This window comes from Phragmites australis, chromosome 3 (assembly GCF_958298935.1).
Source record: "Phragmites australis chromosome 3, lpPhrAust1.1, whole genome shotgun sequence".
NCBI lineage: Eukaryota > Viridiplantae > Streptophyta > Magnoliopsida > Poales > Poaceae > Phragmites > Phragmites australis.
The window spans coordinates 14,727,238-14,748,265 of NC_084923.1; the positions used below are offsets into that span (position 1 = coordinate 14,727,238).

General features: G+C 43.3%; 3 protein-coding genes and 1 long non-coding RNA gene across 10 annotated transcripts; 2 read left to right on the top strand and 2 right to left on the bottom strand.

The window, feature by feature from the left end:
• Positions 1–661: 661 nt before the first annotated feature.
• Positions 662–5,074, bottom strand: LOC133912348 (uncharacterized). 4 transcript variants are annotated; one of them, XR_009908786.1, is made up of 12 exons: positions 3,732–5,074; positions 3,489–3,647; positions 3,335–3,404; positions 3,165–3,242; positions 2,882–3,074; positions 2,717–2,779; positions 2,469–2,597; positions 2,026–2,358; positions 1,747–1,942; positions 1,250–1,662; positions 1,095–1,170; positions 662–999 (listed from the first exon to the last, which is right to left on the bottom strand). It is a non-coding gene; the product is annotated as an uncharacterized LOC133912348 (long non-coding RNA). The 4 variants fall into 4 exon arrangements; XR_009908787.1 differs by having other exon boundaries at positions 1,250–1,402; positions 3,489–5,074; XR_009908785.1 differs by having other exon boundaries at positions 3,489–5,074.
• LOC133912347 (uncharacterized) lies at positions 5,072–7,994 on the top strand. The gene is made up of 2 exons (XM_062355030.1): positions 5,072–5,776; positions 7,284–7,994. The coding sequence occupies exons 1-2, from the start codon at positions 5,218–5,220 to the stop codon at positions 7,838–7,840; spliced, it is 1,116 nt and encodes a 371-aa protein (XP_062211014.1). The 5' UTR covers positions 5,072–5,217; the 3' UTR covers positions 7,841–7,994.
• Positions 7,995–8,590: 596 nt separating this feature from the next.
• LOC133912350 (protein trichome birefringence-like 6) lies at positions 8,591–11,220 on the top strand. Its single transcript, XM_062355035.1, has 5 exons — positions 8,591–9,738; positions 9,840–10,032; positions 10,119–10,309; positions 10,491–10,649; positions 10,736–11,220. The coding sequence occupies exons 1-5, from the start codon at positions 8,657–8,659 to the stop codon at positions 11,061–11,063; spliced, it is 1,953 nt and encodes a 650-aa protein (XP_062211019.1). The 5' UTR covers positions 8,591–8,656; the 3' UTR covers positions 11,064–11,220.
• Positions 11,221–11,489: 269 nt separating this feature from the next.
• LOC133912349 (histone-lysine N-methyltransferase EZ3-like) lies at positions 11,490–18,048 on the bottom strand. Of its 4 annotated transcripts, none has more exons than XM_062355033.1 (17): positions 17,929–18,048; positions 17,707–17,820; positions 17,266–17,600; positions 16,537–16,698; positions 16,077–16,161; positions 15,812–15,949; positions 15,645–15,692; positions 15,496–15,567; positions 14,503–15,167; positions 14,213–14,363; positions 13,158–13,375; positions 12,826–12,957; positions 12,553–12,643; positions 12,410–12,457; positions 12,200–12,328; positions 12,020–12,097; positions 11,490–11,859 (listed from the first exon to the last, which is right to left on the bottom strand). In XM_062355033.1, the coding sequence occupies exons 1-17, from the start codon at positions 17,974–17,976 to the stop codon at positions 11,674–11,676; spliced, it is 2,700 nt and encodes an 899-aa protein (XP_062211017.1). In that variant the 5' UTR covers positions 17,977–18,048; the 3' UTR covers positions 11,490–11,673. The 4 variants fall into 4 exon arrangements, 3 of the variants coding, with proteins under 3 accessions (XP_062211017.1, XP_062211016.1, XP_062211018.1); XM_062355032.1 differs by having other exon boundaries at positions 15,430–15,567; XR_009908789.1 differs by having other exon boundaries at positions 11,718–11,859; positions 11,934–12,097; positions 15,430–15,567.
• Between the last annotated feature and the right edge of the window lie 2,980 nt (positions 18,049–21,028).

Below are 21,028 nucleotides of genomic sequence, written 5' to 3' on the forward strand. Positions count from 1 at the left end.
CACTTTGATGGTGAAAAGCTGCAGTACAGCTTACCTAAGGTGACAAATGGCAAGGCATGTATTTAATTTTGATATTAATATGTCATGCTCTAATGTTGGTAGTGTTCTGCCTTGTAGGACTTTGTGTCGAAAGCACGAGCATACTAGTTGTACAACCTACTATCAATGAGAGGGAAATTCCGGTACTTTACCATCAATCATGTGTTTTGACTTGACTATGCACAACTGACATAGCTAGGAGAAAAGGAGGAAGGCAGACTATTTTGTGCATTGTTATGGAATTCAATAGTCCTAGTAATTTTCATGCAACAGTTGCAATGTAATGGATATGCACTAAGTTGGTGTCAATTAAGGACTTGTAATGTATGAGTAATAGTTGTTGGTACACACATGGTATGTGCCATGTTGCTGGCAAATCAAGTGGAGTTATGTAGTTTAATTTGTGACTGTTGGTGTCTAATATATGGTCAATATGCAATGGGATATCATGCAGGTGATGGGGTTAAATGATGATATTATCATAGCTAGTGGAACGAGAAAAGGAGGAACAAATTCAAGTTTGACAATTACACTAATGCTGCTAGTAGCTTGAAGATTGAGAAGAGATTTGAAATAAAAATTCCAACAATTGATCCACGCAAAAGAATAAGAAATACCAGCATGAAACTAGAAGCAGCAATGTGAAGACATTAGGTCGGTAGTGGTTCCCAAGTTTGGTGGCATCAATACATACAGAATAATACATAAGGTTCCAAGTTCGTCGTAAGATGAGTTAGACAATATGTTACAATACATTAGGACAAGTTCGTCGCTAAATCGTAGCATACAATACAATAGCAAAATATTGCATAACACGACAACTGTACAGTGAACACCGGTTGTCACTTAGTAGCATGAGTCGCTAATGATGTTGGTGATAGCAAGAGGAAGCGTTGTGTTGTTGCCAGAAATTGTGAAAGCTTCATACAGAAGGTCATTCCGAATTGAAGGGAATTGAGCCTACATACACAATTAGGTATGTGAGTGTAGTCCCCCTTTAATTGTGCTGAACTACATAAGGTTAGGTAAGGTAAATATATGAAGATGAATTATACTTGACTTAGAGGGACTTGAAGATTTTCTCCGTTGAAATTACAGGCGCAATAAAGCATTCATACACCTGAGTCCACCCTGCACAGGAGAATAAAATTGATATTTCAGCTGTCACACATCAAACAAAGTATAGACAAAACACCAACAGAATGCTTACAGGTTGCAAGCATCCATCTTCAGCAGGGGGAACTCGATTTCCATCCATTAGGTCCTGGTTTCCAATTGTCAAAGAATTCATGAATGCATTTGAATAAAGCATCATGTAATTTCTTTGCAACCAGCCTCTTCAGTTCAATGTTTGGATTTGGTCCTGTAGGATCAAGCACATGAATGCATTTCTTCTCCATGTCCCATACGAAACAACACCAGCTTAAAGATAGGCAGGCGGGAATAAGAAACCGCATAAATATGATACCATATATGATTAGACACAAAAAGCAATGACAGAACTTTTTCGGCAATAAACAGTACCATTCGACATGCAGACAAATTGTACGGCACATTGTTCCCAACAAACTGCTCACGGATTGAAATCAGAACAGTAACCTCATATTTAGCTAATACAAATGTCTGCGTGAGGCATTGATGCTTATTTTTAAATGTTATTAGTTAGTAGAATAGTAGAACAATACTTTATGAGTAGACAAAGCTTACAGAAAAATCGGACTCCAGGAAATGCCTCCAACAACATTTCCAATTGTTTGTGTGCATGTCAACATCGAGCTGGGTGAGCCGCCTAATGAGCACATCACATAGTTCAGGTCCCATAAAGTCCGATACAACGAGCTGACATCTAAATGACTCTCCATTGAGCTGGATATACTTTGGTGTGTGATGGATGATCCAGTACCTTGTAAGAAAACATGTAGGTCAGACAAGGACACAACAGATACATATAGTAATGCGGAAAACAATAAAAGTGGCATAATATACCTTTTAAGCACCACGAAGCTTGCACCATAAAACCAATCTGCTAATTTCTATGTAATATTGCCGTCATGGACCGGGTGAATGCAACCCATGTTCCAAGGAGACCTTGCATTTCCACAGAGAGTTAATTTCTTGGTTTTGATTGGTTCAGTACTGCACTGACCGAATAGGCATTTGCCCTAATGATCTTTAACTTCATCAGCATTACACATTAGAGTAACAATTATGCACTCAGCGTCCAGTTTCAGCTTCCTCCTTGGAGTGAAAGGCTTTTCAGCCGAGTTGCACGGAGGCGGTGGAACAAAATTGTTACGAGGAGTGTGGATCTCAGAGCAACTAGGAAACAGGAGCGGTAGCAAAGTCACAACACCTAGGACAGAACACTATAATGAAGAGTGCAGCTAGGCAGGCAATTCTATGTTAGTTGATAACAATGACTTGTTTACCTGCACTCGTGAAGCTCCGCTGTTTCTTGAGGTATGGTGCTGTTGCACTGCATTGGAACCTTTTGGAAGTAGCATCCACCGACATGTGAGCATGCTGAGTCTCCACATATTTGCTGGCGGCACTCTCAGCTAGAATTACAAAATTGGGAGTTAAAAGTAATAAAACCTCTGGTGTCAGCAGGAATACCTTCACATCTAATTATACAAAAACAAAAATAAATGAGAATGATCTTCAAACCAAATAATACCTTCAGTGTCAGAAAGGTCGAGATGTTGAGCTATAACAATATCGCGGAGTGACAGCCTTGAACCTATTTACATCAGTATGAGTAATACAATTGAAATACTTGTTGTAACTTAACAGTGAATAAATGTGGTAGTTCTGATCTAAAAAAAGGCTATGCTGTTCTCACCATGAGTGGGAGCAGTAGCAGAAGCATTCTTCACGGTGGTAGGGGTAGTAAGAAGAGATTTTTCTTGCTCGTGCTTCAGAATGGAATCGGCGAGCTTGATTGCAGCTTCAATAAGTGATTTTTTTAGATTGACCATACACTTCTATTGCTGAGCATTGAACTTCTTCAAAGCAATGCCAATGGTGGTTCCTTGCTGCACAAAAGAAGGGAAATGGTGAAATATTAAAAGTACAATGAGACTTGTAACAAATCATGTGCATGAAGGAGACAAAAAGAGTGAGACCTGGTCAGGGTAGTGTTGCTAAATGAACTTGGGCATGTCTCCAAAATCAAGCAATTTGGTGCCTGATGACATAGGGGACTGCATTGCATGAGGAGTCAGAACAGGCAAAGGGGACGTGGGTGGAATGTTTTTTGGCTGAAGAATTGGGGAACCAATTTCATTAACTTCACCTAGGGGAATAGATTGCTTTAGGGGGCCCAATTCCCGATGTCAGTAGCTAACTTCAGAGCGTTCGTGAAACTGCAAAAGATGAACCAATAACAAGCACCAAAATGAAATGAAACATATGAAAATTGCAACAGAAAATGCAAACGTTGTATATACCTTACAAGCACTAAAATCAGAATCTGTGTTGGAATAACAACGGTAGGTGTCAGCAGCAATCATCTTACTGAGTGTGTCACCCGTGAAATCCTTAATACGTGGAAATGAAGTGTGAGGAAGCTTCAGCGGGCCAAGTTCCAGGTTGTCAAGATAAATAACCTGTAGATTAGTGTGCCAAAAAATCAGTGACATAAATCGACCTACATTAGTTGAAGCATCTACTACCATATAGCACAAAATTACCTACAGAAACAGGTCGTAGCCTGAAATATTGGAGACTGAACTTTTGCGTGCTACGTCACACTAAACTTTTTGAGTGGCTTCGATAACAGAGTTGAGAACATAGGCAGCCCAATTGAACTCAACAATTTCATCAACCCTGAATAGAGCTCCCCAGTAATCAACAATGTCATATGTATGCTTTGTGGATAGTGCAAGAACAGTGGACATGGCAAAAACAACAAATGCAACTTTGAAAGCATCTGCAACCATCCGAGATGAGTTCCTTGAGACATCCATATAGACAAAAGACTCCACTGCCTTGAGATTGTAAGAATTTTTGCCAGTAAGCCCAATGCTCTCCTTAACAAACCGAACTGCTGCCTGAGAGATGTATGCATGGGGACAATTCATGGCCTTTCCACCACAGGGTATACTAAACACAGTACTAACATCCTCAGCGAATAGATGCAGAATTCGGTTGCCATCTATAGCAACAACACGAGCAATGTAGTCGACTTAGCGCATCAACCAAATGTTGAACCTAATGTTAAGCTTCTTGATTGATGGAAGTTCAAGCATCCCACCAAACCCAATTTCCCAGACCAACTATTTTTTGTACTCATCAAATGTATCTATAATCATGCAGAAATGCTTTACCAAGCTCCTTGAAGTAGTGGCAGGTGAGGCATGAGCACTTATATTATCTTTGCCGCATTTTTCAAGGTTGTTGTCAGGCGAGAGGTTTCGTACACATCACTGTCCTCCTTGTCGGTCACTTCTTCAGGCACTCGTGCTTCGACCTCCTCACCTTCATCGGACGAGCTACGAGGTTGAACCAATGAATATTAAGCAATGCAGCTGGAAGTAGAAGGGGATGGAATGGAGGGATTATGAGAAATTGACTGGGAGGAGTTTAGTGTCTTGTCCATCATTGCAGTGTATGCCGGACCAAAATTGGCAGAGAAAAAGGCAAAGGGGATTGGGAAAATGGGGACTGTGGAGCGCAGCGCATAATCCTAGCTAAATGAAAGAGCGAGAGTGGAGAATGAAAATTGGAATCGCATTGGAGGGAACCTCTATCGCGAGCACAGGTGGGATGAACAGGAAACTAACTCTTGGCTTGTTCGAGGGAACCGAATGGGTGACCACCACCCACACCAAAGTCGAGAATCTTACCTCCCTACATGTAAGTTACGAACATACCATGTTGTCAGGCCTACTCCAGACAAGTTCAGCGAAAACAAACGGAAATCAGAAAATGAAATGCAGCTTTGATCCCTAGGAGCATTGAACGCCTATGATAGAGCTCTGGAACGAGAGCAGGTCCAGGATCTATTTGTCCCATGCCACCATCGCCCAGAAGCCAAACCCTCCATAAATCTAACACAACTCAACGAACAGTGGCCGGCCGAGCTGGTGACAGATCCGAAAGATTCTGTTCCCAAACTACGCCCGGTGCTGCTCGCCAAACGGCCACCAAAACCACACCTAAACCGTCCCTTTTTGTATGCATCTCCTGCTCTTCCCCATAAACCAAATCATTTTGTCAAAGAAACAAGCAAAAAGAAAACTTCTCTCTCTCTCGGTCGTTCGTCTCCGGCCTCCACATCTCACAATGTGCGGTGGCTGCCGCCGCCGTCAACGCGGTCCCGACGGGAGGGTCACCGGCGGCGGCCGGGGCTGCGGGGTCGTGCTCGCCGTGCTGGCCCTGGCGGCCGCCGCAGCGGTCGCGTTCCTGGAGGGCACGGCCGGCGGGGTCTCATACGAGGGCGAGAGCTGGTTCCACGAGTGCGCCAAGTGGGACGCCGAGGGCGGGCGGTTCCTGGCGTCCACCTTCTTCGGCGGCGGCGTCGCGGAGGTGCGCACCGGCGAGGAGGCGGAGCGGGTGGTCGTGGCGGACCCCGACGCGGCCGGGAGAGTCGCGCTGGGGCTCGCCATTGACGCGCCGAGGCGGCGCGTGCTCGTAGTCTACGCCGACCGGCCGCCGCGGTTTGGGTACGCCGCGCTGGGCGCCTACGAGCTCGGCTCGTGGCGACGCCTCTTCCTCACCCGCCTCGAAGCGCCAGGTGCGTCACCGCGACCGATGGCCTCTCGGCATCCATACGATTAGGATAAATCGGTTGCACTGTTTGGCCGGAGGGAGCTGTCGGGAGGTCACTGGCCAATGGGGCCTCCAACTGCGCCGCCGGCAAAATGCGTTAGCCATGATATGATGCGACATGGTATGGGATGTTTCATGGGAGGCATTAAATTCTGTCCAGACGTCCATGAATGAAGCTTGAAGCTACAATTTGGTTACTCAGGGTGTGTTTAGTATAACTTCAGATTCAATATTGAAGCTAGTCAAATCTAGTTTCAATAAATCTTAAATCTGGAGTGGTAGATGGATTTAGGGTATTTAGAGTTTGTTGGTTTGAGTTTATGTTTTTGAGTTTTTTTAAAAATTGTACTTTTGTTTTGTCTAAAAAGCTATTTTTTAAAAAATAGATTATTATTTTTTATAATAAATTTTTAACTTCTTAGCATATAGTTTCTCAGAAAAATATCTCTCAGCAAGTTTCTCAACTTTAATTTATTTTTCTCGGAAGCAAGCTTCTAATTTCTCCAGAAGCTAATGTTCCAGAACTCCGTTTATTCTGATTTCTGATTTTTGGCAATAGTAGAAATAGAATCAGGAGTAGAAAACAAACAAGACTTTGGTTAAATCATTTGATTTTTATTTTAAATAAAAATAAAAATTTAAACTATTTTATTTTATTATACAAATTCTAATTTAGTATAGATCTCGAAGCTATAGTTGTACCAAATAGACTAGTCACAGGTAAGATTAACACTAAAAAATAGACTGCCACGGCTCACAAGGCGAAACAATGTTTTATTTTGGCGTATTAAGGCAAGATATTTTTCGAAGCATATGAACTTGCGTTTTCATTCAGATTTCATCTAGTACCATGCTTCCTTTTCTCCGGTGGACAAAAAAAGTATAAGATCCCATTTAGAAAGTCGGAGCACGTGAATGTCACCCGTTAGATATTGAATTGACTTGTGTGATACTTCTACAAAACTCCTCATGTCCCCCTATTCCTGTAGAAATTAAATTGTCACCCGCGATATTTGTATGAAACTCCTGAGGAATCCCTAGTTCCACTCGCTGCTTAAGTTCCCGCACTTGAAATAGAACAGAAGGCTTAGTGACTTCTTGTAACTTGTACGCATGAACTTCATCCAAATCCCTATTATACATATTATTAGTTTTGACCGTACAGAAATTGGAATGCCTAGTAAAAATCTCGGTAAGCATGAATCATGCCACGATTCATTAAGTGAAAGGTACTTCCCGTGTGATTTATCAACTCCATTGTGCTCGCAAAATATTTTGTTCATGTATCCTGCTGTCAGTTGTCACAACGTTATATGTTTGCTGGTTCTGTATGAGGGGCGTGTGCCTCCTGACATTTTGGCTATTTGGTTCAGCAAGCACGCGTTTAAATTGCTTCGTCGCTGACAGATCTTCATGAACAACCACATTACGTGCGATGCCATGTGCTTAACCGGTCGCTGTTCGATCCGCAGGCGAGTCCACGTTCGCCGACGACGTCGCCGCCGACGAGGACGGCAACGCCTACGTGACCGACGCCAGGGGCAGCAAGATTTGGAAGGTCAGCCCGGGCGGCGAGCTACTCGGCGTCATCAAGAACGCCACGTTTGTTCAGCGACCGGGGCCGCTGAACAACTTCGTTGGCCTGAACGGCATCGTGTACCACCCGAACGGCTACCTCCTCATCGTCCACACCTCCGGCGGCGACCTCTTCAAGGTCGACCCGAAGACGGAGACCGTGCACGTCGTCAAGGTGCAGGGGTCGCTGAAGAGAGGGGACGGGCTGGAGCTGCTCTCCCCGACGAGGCTGGCGGTCGCCGGCATGCCGAGCCGGCTCGTCGAGAGCTCCGACGACTGGGAGACCGCGAGCGTGACCGGGCGGTACGTCGGGCCGATCCACCGGATCGGGGCGTCGGTGACGGTGAAGGACGGGGACGTGTACGTTAACCATATTCTCGGGTTTGGGCTCGGCAAGAAGAAGACGCATGTCATTGCCAGGGCGGTGTTCTCGCCGTTGGCCGCGGCGAGTTAACTGCGCCTCCGCTGCTTATGCTGCAGTTTATAGTTACAAATTATACCGCAGTATGATATAGATGCTCCTACTTTTCTTTGTATAATTATTCTGTTGTTTGATGCTGCACAATTGGTATGAATGCGTGCGAAATTGCGAATGATGTTTATGAATCCCTTCTTTGGTCATAAATTAATTCTGAGTTAGCTGCGGCTGTGATATATAATCGGCAAAATAAGTTGGGACTCTTCCATGCATCCCGTGCACAAAAATGGGTGAATTCTCCCGTCCAAAATGCTCGGGGTGCTTTGGGTAAATGGCTACATGCCGCTGCAGGCGTGCAGCAATCCAAGTTGCTTCAAGATGCTTCGTTTATACTGCCTGCTTGGTGCCTTCAGACAACGCGAAACACATTCCCACACTGTAGATTTTTGCCGTAGCTAGCTCCTGAATCCTGATGGACTAATGCTTCAATATTGCGCACCGTGTGGCTAATTTAATTCGCACAAAAAAATACAGATGGACCATGGCCAACGCACAGTGCTTTTCCGTCAACTGCTTCTCTTGAATGTTCATTGCTCTTTCGACAAGCTCAGCATTAGCAGGGACAGTTATGCTAACTCGCCACTTACTCCACGACACCCAGGTTCCCGTTCCGTTTCCGTTGCACCGACCCCTGCACGCCTTCATCCTCGCCTGTTCAGCCTTCGGTGCCAAACTGAGCAATTATCCTTACGAGCCACAGGTCGTAACTGAGCAATTATCCCCACAAGCCACAGGTCGTAACTGCCGCACAAGCTGTTGCTCCCGCCTCCCCCGCAGGCCGCGTGCAGAGCAATGGAGAGGCAGAGGAGCTCCTCCTCCGCCGCCAACTCGTACCACCTGCTAAGCCCCAAGAGCCTCCTCCTCCTCTCCTTCGCCTCTTCCTCCCTCCTCTTCGTCCTCCGCCACGGCCGCCCGCTCCACCTCCCCTTCGCCGACGCCTCCGCGGCCATTGCACAGGCGCCGGTTCTTGGAGGTGGTGGGGACTCCAGGGGCGGCGCAGCGGTGGAGGTCGACGAGGCGGTTCTTGGGCGTGGGAGCGAGGGTTTGGGAAAAGATTCTGGTGCGGATGGAGCCCGCCGCTCGGGTGCTGGAGACTTGCTGGCACGGGGCGTGGGCTCGGGAATGGAGGCGCAAGAAGCGGTTCTTGGAGGAGGAAATGGTGGAGCACCCGTTAGTGAGGTTTTGGAGGGGCAAGAGCTTACGGAAGCTGGAAACCGCTCTCTTGGAGGCTTGGATTCGGCTGTGGAGGTGAAAGAAGCTGCTCCTGAAGGCGGAGGTGGCGAGACGTTGGCGAAAGATACGGTTTTGGAGAGGCCAAACTTAGCAGAAGGCATGAATCTTAGCAAAGAAACTCTTGGTTCGGCAACGGAGACGCAGTTATCTGTTGGTAATGTTTCTGCTTCCCAGAAGGCAGCTGCATCAGCAGAGATATTGGTGGAAATGAGATCTGTGCGAGCTGTCAATTTCTCCATGGAAGCTTCAGGTCCTGCAATAAGGGTGAGAGGCGAATTCTTGCAAGGTGGCTATGTCGATGATAGGCACAATTCCTCTGTACAAGCAGCTTATTTTTCTCAACACTGGGGGCAACTGGAAAGCTCAGATCATTCAACAGTAAAGAAAAACTCAGGAGCAGCTACAGTCCAAAATCCTAATCTGATGCAGGAAACAACCATGAGCAAAATGGATTTGGCGCGTAGGGATGCAGCACGATGTGATGTGTATGATGGAAGTTGGGTGTTCGACGAGAGCTATCCAATTTACACGAGCGATTCATGCCCATTTATAGATGAAGGATTCAGCTGCGAAGCTAATGGAAGAGTGGATCTAAGCTACATGAAGTGGAGGTGGCAGCCTAAGCATTGCAATGTCCCAAGGTGTTGTTGCATTAGTTTATTTGCTCATTTCTTTGGTTGCTTAGGAGTTAGGAGGTAGTACTACAAATTCGCCATTCGCTAACTTCATGCGACAATTTTAGGTTTGATGCTAGGAAAATGCTTGAGATGCTGCGTGGAAAGCGACTAGTGTTTGTCGGAGACTCCATTAACAGGAACCAATGGGAATCCATGATGTGCTTGCTGAGGACGGCAATTTCAGATCCTGCAAGGATTCATGAAACTCGTGGCCGCAAGATTACTAAAGAGAAAGGAGATTACAACTTCAAGTTCTTGGTTCGTATGATCTATAGCTGATGTAGAACTAGTTTGTTCAGTGTCCGGTCTTGTGTGTAATAGTCATCTCGGTATGATTGTTGCAGGACTATAATTGCAGTGTGGAGTATCATGTGACACATTTCTTGGTGCATGAAGGCAAGACAAGAATTAGCCAGAAGCGCACAAAGACGCTGCGGATAGATACCATTGATCGGAGCTCATCAAGATGGAAAGGTGCCGATGTGCTTGTGTTCAACTCTGCTCACTGGTGGTCGCATCACAAAACAAAAGCCGGGTGAGTGTTGACTAATGTGAACGAAAATCTTTGCATTGAACATACTCCTAGTTCTTATTTGAAATCAAATAGTCACCTAGAACCTTGCAGAGGAACAATGGTTAGATCATGTATTTGTGTAGATGTAGCAGCTTAATGATGCTCTAATCCCCAGCATCTGATAACTACATATTATTTGCAGAGTGAATTACTATCAAGAAGGGGATCATGTTTATCCCCATCTCGATGCCTCTACAGCTTTCCAAAGAGCACTAACCACGTGGGCATCATGGGTCGACCGTTACATCAATCCACAGCGAACTCGAGTGTTCTTCCGAAGCTCATCTCCGTCGCATTTCAGGTTTGGTCCTCGACTGTTCGATCAAACACGAGCAACTTCAGAGTTGCCGCATCTCATGTTGATGTATCATTTATCGCTGATTTCAGCGGAGGACAGTGGAATTCAGGGGGACAATGCAGAGAGAGTACGATAGCCCTTAATGACAGCCGTGCATGGCCAATGCCTGAGATAAACGTGATGTTGGAACAAATCTTGAAGCAAATGAAGAATCCTGTAACAGTTCTGAACATTACCAATCTGTCCGGGCTAAGGATCGATGGCCACCCATCTGTTTATGGACGGAAGGCAATAGGTTTAACAGCATCGCGCTCCCAGGATTGCAGCCATTGGTGCCTTCCTGGAGTGCCAGATACATGGAATGAGCTGCTGTTCTACCATTTAGTGTCCTCACAAAGTAAAGATGTAACAAGGTAGTGGCAAAACTATTTGCCCCGTGATTTTCTTTTTCTTTTTTTGGATGGGGCCTTAATTTTTTGTTTCTGTAAATGTAATTTGATTGTAAAAAGAGCGGAATCGTTCTTATCTTTGCATCCTTTCCCCAGCTGACAATGTGTCAAGCAAAAAAGTCTGATGTCACATTGTTCCAGAAATATTCATTACCAGTTACCAAAGATTTTCTAGGAATAATGTGCATTAAAAAGATGACACCATGGTTGGACAGACAAATAAATTGAATTACAATGAACATTTGTCCAAGAAATTTCGTCTACTTATTAACCCAAGTCAATCTCAGTCCAGCTCTGCTCATAGATGCTCCAGCAACTTCAGTTTGAAAAAGCTGGCACAACCTCATCAAGAGAGAATTCTCACAGCATAGTAAGGCTGCTGCTCAACATAAAAAATACACAAATGTTTATTTTCGTTTATTTGCAAACTCGATGTGAGTTTATTTATTTACTTAGAAATATATAATATGTTTATTATACCAACAAATGGTCCTTGTATAATTAATTACAACTAAATCATGTATTAATTATCATATGACTTATAGCAGATTGTACCATCCGGAGCTACTCTTCAACTATCAAGCAACTTTGTGTGCTCGATGGTGAGAGAAAGATGCTTCGTCCTTCTTCGATCCTTCTGGTCTCCTAGCCCAGGCTGGAGCCTGGTCAGGTCCATAACGATAATCGTAAAAGAGTTCCTCGCTCGCCTCAATATGTTCCTTTGCATAGATACCAACCCGATGGTCGCCAGCCACCAGCATCACCTAGAAAAGAAGATGAAATTAACCTGAAGAAGGTAATAAAGAATCAAATGATATTCAGTAATTACAGTACTTACCTTTGCATAGCAGTTGGGGTTAGATAAGTGATTTGCGACTTACCTTTGCATAGCAGTTGGGGTTAGATAAGTGATTTGCGACTTACCTTTGCATAGCAGTTGGGGTTAGATGAGTGATTTGCGAACTTTAATTTGTCCCCCTTGCGGCAAGCATCCAATACATACTGCATGAAACAGTTGAAGTAAAGATTACCTCTTTGAATTAACTTTGCCGGCTGCATTCACACATTCCAATCCAATGAAGAACACAGGGGGGGAAGAGGCACCTGATCATTTAAATCAAACAGAAATGACGAGTTTGCCCGGTCATATATTTTACCACGCTTGTCTGCTTCTTTGTGAGAGATTAATTCACCAGTGTATTCTCCAAGATAATCATTTTTATTTACAGGGTTCTAAACATTGTAATAAAAATAAAATTAGCCGAAAAAATAAGTATCACACTTAGGTGCTTGTTCACTCCTCAGTGATCTGACCTTAATGAATGCACCCCAACCTGCAACATCGGATCTTCCTAACAAAATCTGATCCATGGTCAACAGTTAACACAGTTAAGACAGGTACAACAAAATGACACGAAGAGGAAAATAACACAGTGAGTACAGTGATACAGTCTCACCCTTTGCTGTTGTTTTAAAAGGAGCTTCATGTTTCCACACTGATAACCATCGCCTCTTGTTGGTGGTTCGCCAAGTGAACCATCTCCACAGCTGAAGAAAATAAACATCACGTAAAGTGACAAACTAATAATACGCATCAGACATCTGAATTGGCTAACATTAGTACAATTAGGTAGTTAACAATTGTTTAAGTCTCTCTTAACCCTGTTGTGTAATCATTTCATCGCCTTCATGTAGATGTAAAGGTCCTTAGTTATACCAGTGCTTCTTACCTCACCCAGCAGTTCCTGCAAACATCCGGATCACATTCACGGCTGGCAGCAAAACATGGGCATTGTCTGCTCCTGCATTGACTTTTTGCACAATGACAACCTCGAAACTTGTTTTTGCAGCTCTTGGAACACCTATTGATAATAATGAGAATTCAGAAACCAAGTCGATGCCAGATTTTTTGCTTTACGTAAATACAGAATATAAGAAAACTGCATAGGTGAATTAACATGTTCGTACTGATTAACTGGGAAAGAGCTGGGGGGGGGGGGGGTAAAGGAACATCAAGATTTCTGCTCAACGAAGGGAGAATTAAGCATGCAATCAAACATACCCACAGTACTTCTCACAGCAACTTCCGTTATCCACACAGGGGCAATCTTTCCCACACATTTGTTGGCACCCACATGGTGTATACTGTGTGTAACATCGCTTCCCGTCACCAATTCTTTTCCTAACAGTTGGATGCCCTGCAGACTTCCAGGTATATTTCAGTTTTCGATTTCGGCCCCTCCGACGGCAGATTCTTGTTCTTGCAGCCATGTCTTGCTCCTAAAAAGACATGGACAAATAATTATGTTACTAGCATAACGATGCTGATGGGAAACTAAGCCATAATCTGTTTATATTTTGACTGTGCAGCCATGTCTCTTCATTTGTGGAGCCAAGGTCTTAAGGATGTTTCCTTTTTCAAAGGTGGTGACCACTGCTATCAGACCCGGATTGGCCCATTGAATAAAGACCTTGGCCATGATGGCTGGGCTGGGACTGATAGCATTTGTGGCAACAGGTCTTATTCAAAAAAAAAAAAACTGTCATGCACAGTTTTTTCTGATAGCATGTGTGGTAACATATCTGATTCAGAAAGAAAAATTGTGCCATGCACTCCCCATAGTAGCTGATATTTGACCTGTTCTGTTACTATGTAAGCAAGCAATTTCTGTGCCTTTTCTCATTAATGTTGTACCGCAAAAACTATGTGAAACCTGTCTATAGTTCCTGATAAAATGCCCAAATTAATCCCTAACCGCCAAATAGCTGAAAGCCTGCAGCGACCTAAGAGGGCTGGCTATTATCGATTCTAAGAATCATGAAAATTCACTTGTACAATTTACAAAACTTAATCTAGTTCAGACAAGAAGAACCTCAAAATTACGAAGAGCAAACCATGCAACAACTATCAATGATGGTATGTGATTCCTAGTTTCCTGCTCTGTAGAAAATCATAACAAACATAATCACTACAGTCTACAGCATAGTGGCAGGCTGCATTCAGAAGTCAAAACAATATGACTACCAACACTTTATATTTTTCTTACCTTCCTGACCTGAATGCATATCAAACAGTGAGATAAAGCATGTAAGCTAACAGTGGAAATCAGCACAAACCATGTAATCTTGTTCAGTCTCCGCAAAGTCGCCGAATATGGATTTACTCAAGAGAGGTCTCTTTCCCATAGTTGCGCCATTGTTATACATGTAACTCGCCACTTCCATGCAGGTCTTCAAGCCAGAAAGTAGGTTTCTAGCTATTAGACAACTGTGGCCAATTCACACAAATGTTAAGGTAAGAATGGGAACTTAAAATAGATTAATAAGGAAACTCTAATTTAAAAAATCCAAGGGAAAACAACACTTTAAGATAAGACAATGTTTCCTTATATACAACACAAAATTACCTGTTCTTTCCAAATATCTCAATACCCTTCAAGTATAAATCCCTCTCCAAGGTACTCCAACGAGATAGAGTGTGCTTCCTACTAGAGCTGAACAAATTCTTTGTTGAAGATACTTTATTACTGTCTCTTAACACGTTTTCAGTAGTACTAGTTGGGCTTCCACCACATATAATTTTGCTAGAAATTTTATTTTTGGAGTCATAAAAACTTGGTACTTGATCGCCTCCAGATTCTCTGGAGTCTAGTCTTGCATGACCAATCTCCGGCATGCAATGCTTGTTCAGTATATTGCTTACAAAAGAAATATCCTCAGTGAGAACATTCTGCTTTTTACCAGGAGAATGATCCCTATACATGGGTCCATGCTTTGAAATCTTGCGCTTCCCTAAAACACCGAGAGCTAAATCAGAGGATACATTTTCAGTTTCAGAAGTATTCCCAGAGGATGGTGTAGTGATTTTTTCAGCACTGGCAGAACAAACTATTTTTGATCCGCTGGTTCCAACAAATGTACTGGACTTAATGTTGTCTTCCTCTCGGTTTGAATCTTCTGACTCAGACAGTATATTAACACCAACTTTGTGTGGGGCGGCTCTTGATTCCGTAGTATATGTTGCACAATCATCATGATCATCATCGTATATCTCTTGAAATCCTTCTCTCCTCTGATGACAAATTAATATCTAAATTAGCCCCGGTGCATAATGCAGTAATCTTCTCGAGTTATTAATACATAAGCTCACCAGGACATATGTACTGAATAGTTGAAAAGATAATAGAAAACTGATCAGATTGACTCAAAAAGTATATTAACAAAGCCATAGTAAAGTGTTCGGTACAATGTCAATGTTCCACACCAATAAAACTTAAGACAGCTCACAAGCTGACCACAGCGAAAAATGGGTGCAAATTTCTATGCAAACTTACTTGAGATTGCACAAAAAGAAGAATTGTGTTAGTGGATACGGTTGTAAATCTTGAGGGGAGACATACATGAAGGTAGCAATGATCACCACATGATCTCTTGTTTTCATCAAGTTCAAAGCCATAGGGTTGCTTCTCACTCTGACAAGCAAAATATTAGCAAATACTAAGCAGGGGAAAAATTAATAATTTCAAATACAAAATGACAATTGACCTACTGGGAATACTAAGCTCTGAGAGCAACCATGGAGACGGCAGTCAAAAACCTGAGTGAACAGATGCCCCAAGTTAATCACACCTTTGTGAGTGCAGTTGAACAAATGGACAAATCACAACCTTTAAAACAGGGAGTAAAAGCAACAAATAGCCAGAAGTGGAATTATACCAAACATCTGCGGCAGAAAAGATTATCAAAAGAATCTAAAACCACATCCATAGTCTTGTCAAGAGAAAGTTGACTATCTATCTTATCAGACAATCCAGAGTGCTTCTCATTTTTCTCAAATAGAACTTCAGACCTTTCCTGTTGTTTTAAAAGAAAAAGCAAGCTCTCAGTCACATTTTTAATTATCTTAAATAAAACGAAAACAATTGTAGTGTAGAGGCCAAAACATGACTAACTGAAAGATCTTGACAAAAAAATGGACAACCTCAATTTCTGAAGGAGTTGCATCAATAAACTGGCAGAGAACATTTACAACCTCTAGGCTTGACCCATGCTCTTGAGTAGCTTTCCTGTAGCAGTTAGACAAGATCAGACTGTAAGATGCCAAGAATTTGTAAATAGTTGGAAACCACAGTTGGCAATAGTTTTGTAAAATACACTATCTTCCACTACTATTTCAGAATGAACAAGGTACATGAATGTTAAACCCTGCAGGGTATGCATGGAGAGTTGGGATAATCATGCAGCCTGTCAAAGTAACTGTATAGCCAATTGCAACTAATCTGCCTCACGGATGATTTCTTCTGTGAATGTAATGTTATAGTTCTGATATGTTTAAGATCTCAAACATTTTACCTTAGGCTTGCAACCTATGAAAACGAAACAAAACCTATTAACTTTTTTTTAAAAAAAATGAGAAAATTCAGTTTGCTTCTATTTATTACCATATCAATTGATCTTCTCCTTCTGTGAAAAGATGTTTATCTTCCTCTGGTTCCGGAATCTCATCATCGCTATCACTGCAGACCAGAGCCTCATTGCCAAGTGGATCATAGTAAATTCTCCTCCTACCAACAACTGACTGATCTTCTGCCATTCTCTGGTTTCTGCACTGTGTTGTTTAAACGAGAGTAAATTTCAAATATAAAAAGAATGCAACACTTGTTCTGAAATTTTTCATCAATGTTGCATGCACAAAACAATATAAATACTGATCATGCAAATAAAGTGAGCCAATTTGCATGACCCATCACCATATAGTCAAATCGACTAAGAATGATAACGGATATCATAAAACAGTGCCCTTGGTCAATCGATAGCAAACAATATGAACACACAAATAAGACTATCTGAGGTGCCATGTCTTAGCGGGCAATTATATATAATAGATATTGCAAATGCCTATGCAATTCCCTGGCCCCAAAAAAATGTTTATGCAATTCCCAAGATAAATTGGGTGTGGAAGTTTGCTCTGTATGGTCCAAATTTTGATATTTTATGGTATGACTAAGATACTCACAATGGCTTGAAGCATCATATATACACATGCACAATCGAGTATCCTTTACATCATATCATTATTCTCATATCAACTTGGCGCATGAAGTCATGAACTCCTAAAAATTTGCAATGAAGCTAATAGTAAGTAATCAAAACAGAGCAAAGCACTATACTTGTCCAGGAAGATCCACGTGGTGTACGGAGGGATCCTTTCAACCAACGGCAGCTTCACGAACCGCACGACGGTCCTATGCGCGGCACCGCAGGAGCTTGAGGGCACAAGCGTTCCGGCAGCCATGTTCTCCTCCTCCTGCACGTATACCACTTCCCTCTCCACCGGCCCGTTCGCAAGGTCCGACCCCACGAGCCTGGACTGTCCCTCGGCGGCGCGCTGCGACAGCGCATTGCCGCCCTCCGTGCCCCTCGACGCCGCCTCCGACGCCGCCGCCACGTCGAACAGCGCGCAGGTGTGCCTCTGCAGCGTCTTCCTGTTCGCCTCGATCTTCTCCTGTCAAGAGAACCAAACACCCAATCCACCACCAACACCCGATTGAGCGATCCACACCCGCGCTTCTCCGCGAAATTACAGAGATGTGATCAGCCGCGGCGCTCACCTTGATGTAGGCGAGGCGCCCGGATTGGACTTGGAGCTTCAGCTGCTTCAGCTTCCCGTTGAGCGCCACGACCGAGACGGCAGCGGCGTCCCTACCCATCCCCTGATCCGGCCGCTGCAGTGCAGAGCACCAAAAGCGAAAAACACGAAGCGGAAGAAATCAGAACCGGTGGCGAACCGGCCGGGCGGGCAACCGAGAGCCGGGAAGAGAGGCCGCGCGCACCTTAGAGCGCTGGGAGGATGAGTCCGAGGTCTTGGACGACGACGCCATGTCGGTGGCGCGTGCTGCGACGCGACGGCCCCTTCGTCTCCCCCACTGACGCGAGGAGATCTCTCTGTTCTGTTTCTGTTCTGTCGACGCGGCTCTTGTGAGCAGTAAAGGGTGGGGCCAAGCGACGCAGGCTGTGCTGCGGAGGGGCTGTACGTGTCGATGACAAGTGGGGCGGACTAGGCGGATGGGCCCAGGTGGCCTGCCGACACGCGGGGCCGCCTGCTGGCGGGGCTTTTCTGTGGGCTCATGTGACTCCGTGATGGCTTTGGGGGTTTCGCGCGTCACGCGCGGCGCACAGGTGCGTCCATCGCTGCAACAGAAAAGTAGATTTTTGCGATTTGATCAAATTCCGGTCAATTAATATTATACTTAGTAACTATACACATATATTATATATGTAAAATCAATCCATCAGACTGTAAGAAGGATGGAAATGACAACCGATTTAATGATATTCATCAACTTAATGTATCTTAAAATTACATGTGGAAGCAAGAGACATAAAAGTAAATTGCAAAAATTCCAAAACCAGCACTCCTCTTGAATGAATGTAAACTCTAGGTTTCGATTAAGACCATATTAAGAGTCATAACATAAGAAATCAAGCAACTTGACTAAAAACTTCTAAACGTAAGAGAACTAGCCGTTGGAAGAATAAATTTTTCAATTTGATGGATCTAAATGGTTGGATGATTTAAGACCAACTTATATGACATGATTACTCCTCTAGCAACAAGAAGAACACCTCTTACACGACCCAAAATGAGCAACTCTTTAGGTAAAAGAAAATCAACAAGAAAACACTAAGAATTTGCACGAAAACACGTGATCTAAAAGCAGAAGACTAAAAGTAGATGAACTCAAGCATATTCAAAAACATTATCTTCATTAAGCTCAGAGTAACACCTCTTTTGACAGGTTACAAACTATTTCTCTCACAAAAGCTCCCATCTAAACATAGCTAAGTACTCCCTCTCCGTTTCCACACAACACAAATGGAAGACTCTCAAAACTCTCTAAAAACTCTCAAGGCTCACATGTTTCCACCAGTCATACCTCTCTATTTATAGGTATAGGGGCTTATTTAACTCTTAAGCAATCCTGTCACTAAACTGATATTCTCTTACAATATACTCCCACCTACCACCAGGGTTAGTTTTGTCTGAATTTTTGTCGTCTATTGGATGGTTGTGGTGTCTTCATTACTTAGCTTCGTTTCGATACAAACTTCACGATAATATCACGTGCACTACATCCTCCTGTAGTTTTTACGGCCAAACTAGGAAACCGTCTTGCACGCTTCTTAAAGCGTAACTCACTGTCACTTGCATACACCTTATGCCAGCATCCTGGGGACGACACATGTATTCCGTCTTGCGATCTTGATCGTCAATAAGTCTCTCCCGCTCCCGATCCCTCGGGCCGCCATGTCACTTGTACCGGTATTCATTTCGTTTGATTTTGTCAACACACCGTCTTCATCCTCCATCAAATGATTTGCTTGAACTCCACGTGTACAACTGGGATCACCCTTAACTCCGTTCGGCTCACTCGATCATCTGGCACCAAGTTCTCAGCTTAGCCCTGATCTTCCTACCGTCGGCCACCAAGTTATATCCACCACCTTACACATCATGAGACAAGCAAACATGTACTTCCAACACCATTTAACTCCATCACAAGTTAGTCAAAATCGAAATCCCTACAGAGATATCTGAAAGTGCATCTAGCCCCTATGTGTGGTTTTGGTAATTAATGACAATACCTATGAACTAACAATGGGGTTGAGTTTGTTAGTAGGTTGTTCCATAGGTGATGCATGGATGAGAGATATGTATGAGCTCTAGGTAAATGGGGAGATTGAAAATGCATCAAGATGAATGAGCTCTAAGTGATGCTCGGGTAAGTGATGATAATACCTATGGACTAACAATCATATTGAAAATTGCTATTATGTTATTTCATAGAAGATGGATAAATGACGAAGCATGGATTCTTTGGAAAATGCCATGGGTTCAAAGAATTGCATCAAAAGTCATTAAGACTTTAGTGATGCTCATAAGAAGAAGAAGAAGCTCAATAAGATTAGCAATATTCTTGAAGACTAAGTTGCTTGTGAAGATCAAGTAACTAAAGGTATGATTTGTTAATAGAGTTTTATGGACTAATCCGTGTGCTATGTGTTTAAGAATGAGTGGGGTTAGGTTCTATATGAAGATTGACAATATGCATGAAGACTAATAAGTTACTTGTGGAGATCAAGTAACTTAAGGTATAAAAGTTGTCATTTAGGTTTTATGGACTAACCCATGTGCTTTGTGCTTAAGAGTGAGTTGGGGTTAGGATCTATAAGAAGGCATAAGTTGAATTGAAATCACATATGCCAAGAGTGAAGAACAAAAGTGGACTCCATATATGAAAAAGTGAATTCTCTGAAGATGTCGAATACAAAATAGTTTTCTATGGCAAGACGGTGAAGGGCAAGCAAGACTCGGCTGTGATGGACCATCTGGTGGTGAAGAGCAAGCAAATGGCTTGTCGCCGAAGGACCAAGGCGATGGTGAAGAGCGAGTGAAGCTTTGTGCCAATGGACCGTGCAAGACCATAAGAAGCTATGAGTGATTCGCATCAATCACATGAGGAATCAAGAATAAATAGAGTGAAGATTTTATGGAAGTTAGCAACCCTCAAGGTTTGAAAGTAAGAAGCGGTACTTGAAAGTATTCAGAAGGCCCAAATTGGTTCAAATGTGTTTTATCTTTCAAATTGAGTCTAGGTATGCCGCACTATTAAGAGGTATGCAACGTGAGCTAATTGTCGCGTCTCAGTGCTCAAGAGTTACCAACTAAACCCAAAGTGAGAGTTTGTTGTTAAGAGTCCAGAGCGGAAAGTGTGGAAGTGTATAAAATAGGTTTTGGAGTGTTCCTAATTTGATCCTATGTGTTTTCGGTCATGAATTCAGTTAGGATGTATAGCCCTCTGAATAAGCTTTCCATAGAGTCCAAAATTGTCGAAATCGGACTCCGGGATCAAAAGTTATCGCCGTTTTTCG

Coding starts and splice junctions, on each gene's coding strand:
- LOC133912347 (XM_062355030.1), top strand. CDS start 5,218: ATGCATCTCCTGCTCTTCCCCATAAACCAAATCATTTTGTCAAAGAAA. Junction 5,777..7,283: donor CACCCGCCTCGAAGCGCCAG/GTGCGTCACCGC, acceptor TTCGATCCGCAG/GCGAGTCCACGTTCGCCGAC.
- LOC133912350 (XM_062355035.1), top strand. CDS start 8,657: ATGGAGAGGCAGAGGAGCTCCTCCTCCGCCGCCAACTCGTACCACCTG. Junction 9,739..9,839: donor AAGCATTGCAATGTCCCAAG/GTGTTGTTGCAT, acceptor CGACAATTTTAG/GTTTGATGCTAGGAAAATGC. Junction 10,033..10,118: donor ATTACAACTTCAAGTTCTTG/GTTCGTATGATC, acceptor TGATTGTTGCAG/GACTATAATTGCAGTGTGGA.
- LOC133912349 (XM_062355032.1), bottom strand. CDS start 17,976: ATGGCGTCGTCGTCCAAGACCTCGGACTCATCCTCCCAGCGCTCTAAG. Junction 15,950..16,076: donor CAACTCCTTCAGAAATTGAG/GTTGTCCATTTT, acceptor TTAAAACAACAG/GAAAGGTCTGAAGTTCTATT. Junction 12,958..13,157: donor TGCTGTGAGAAGTACTGTGG/GTATGTTTGATT, acceptor TATTATCAATAG/GTGTTCCAAGAGCTGCAAAA.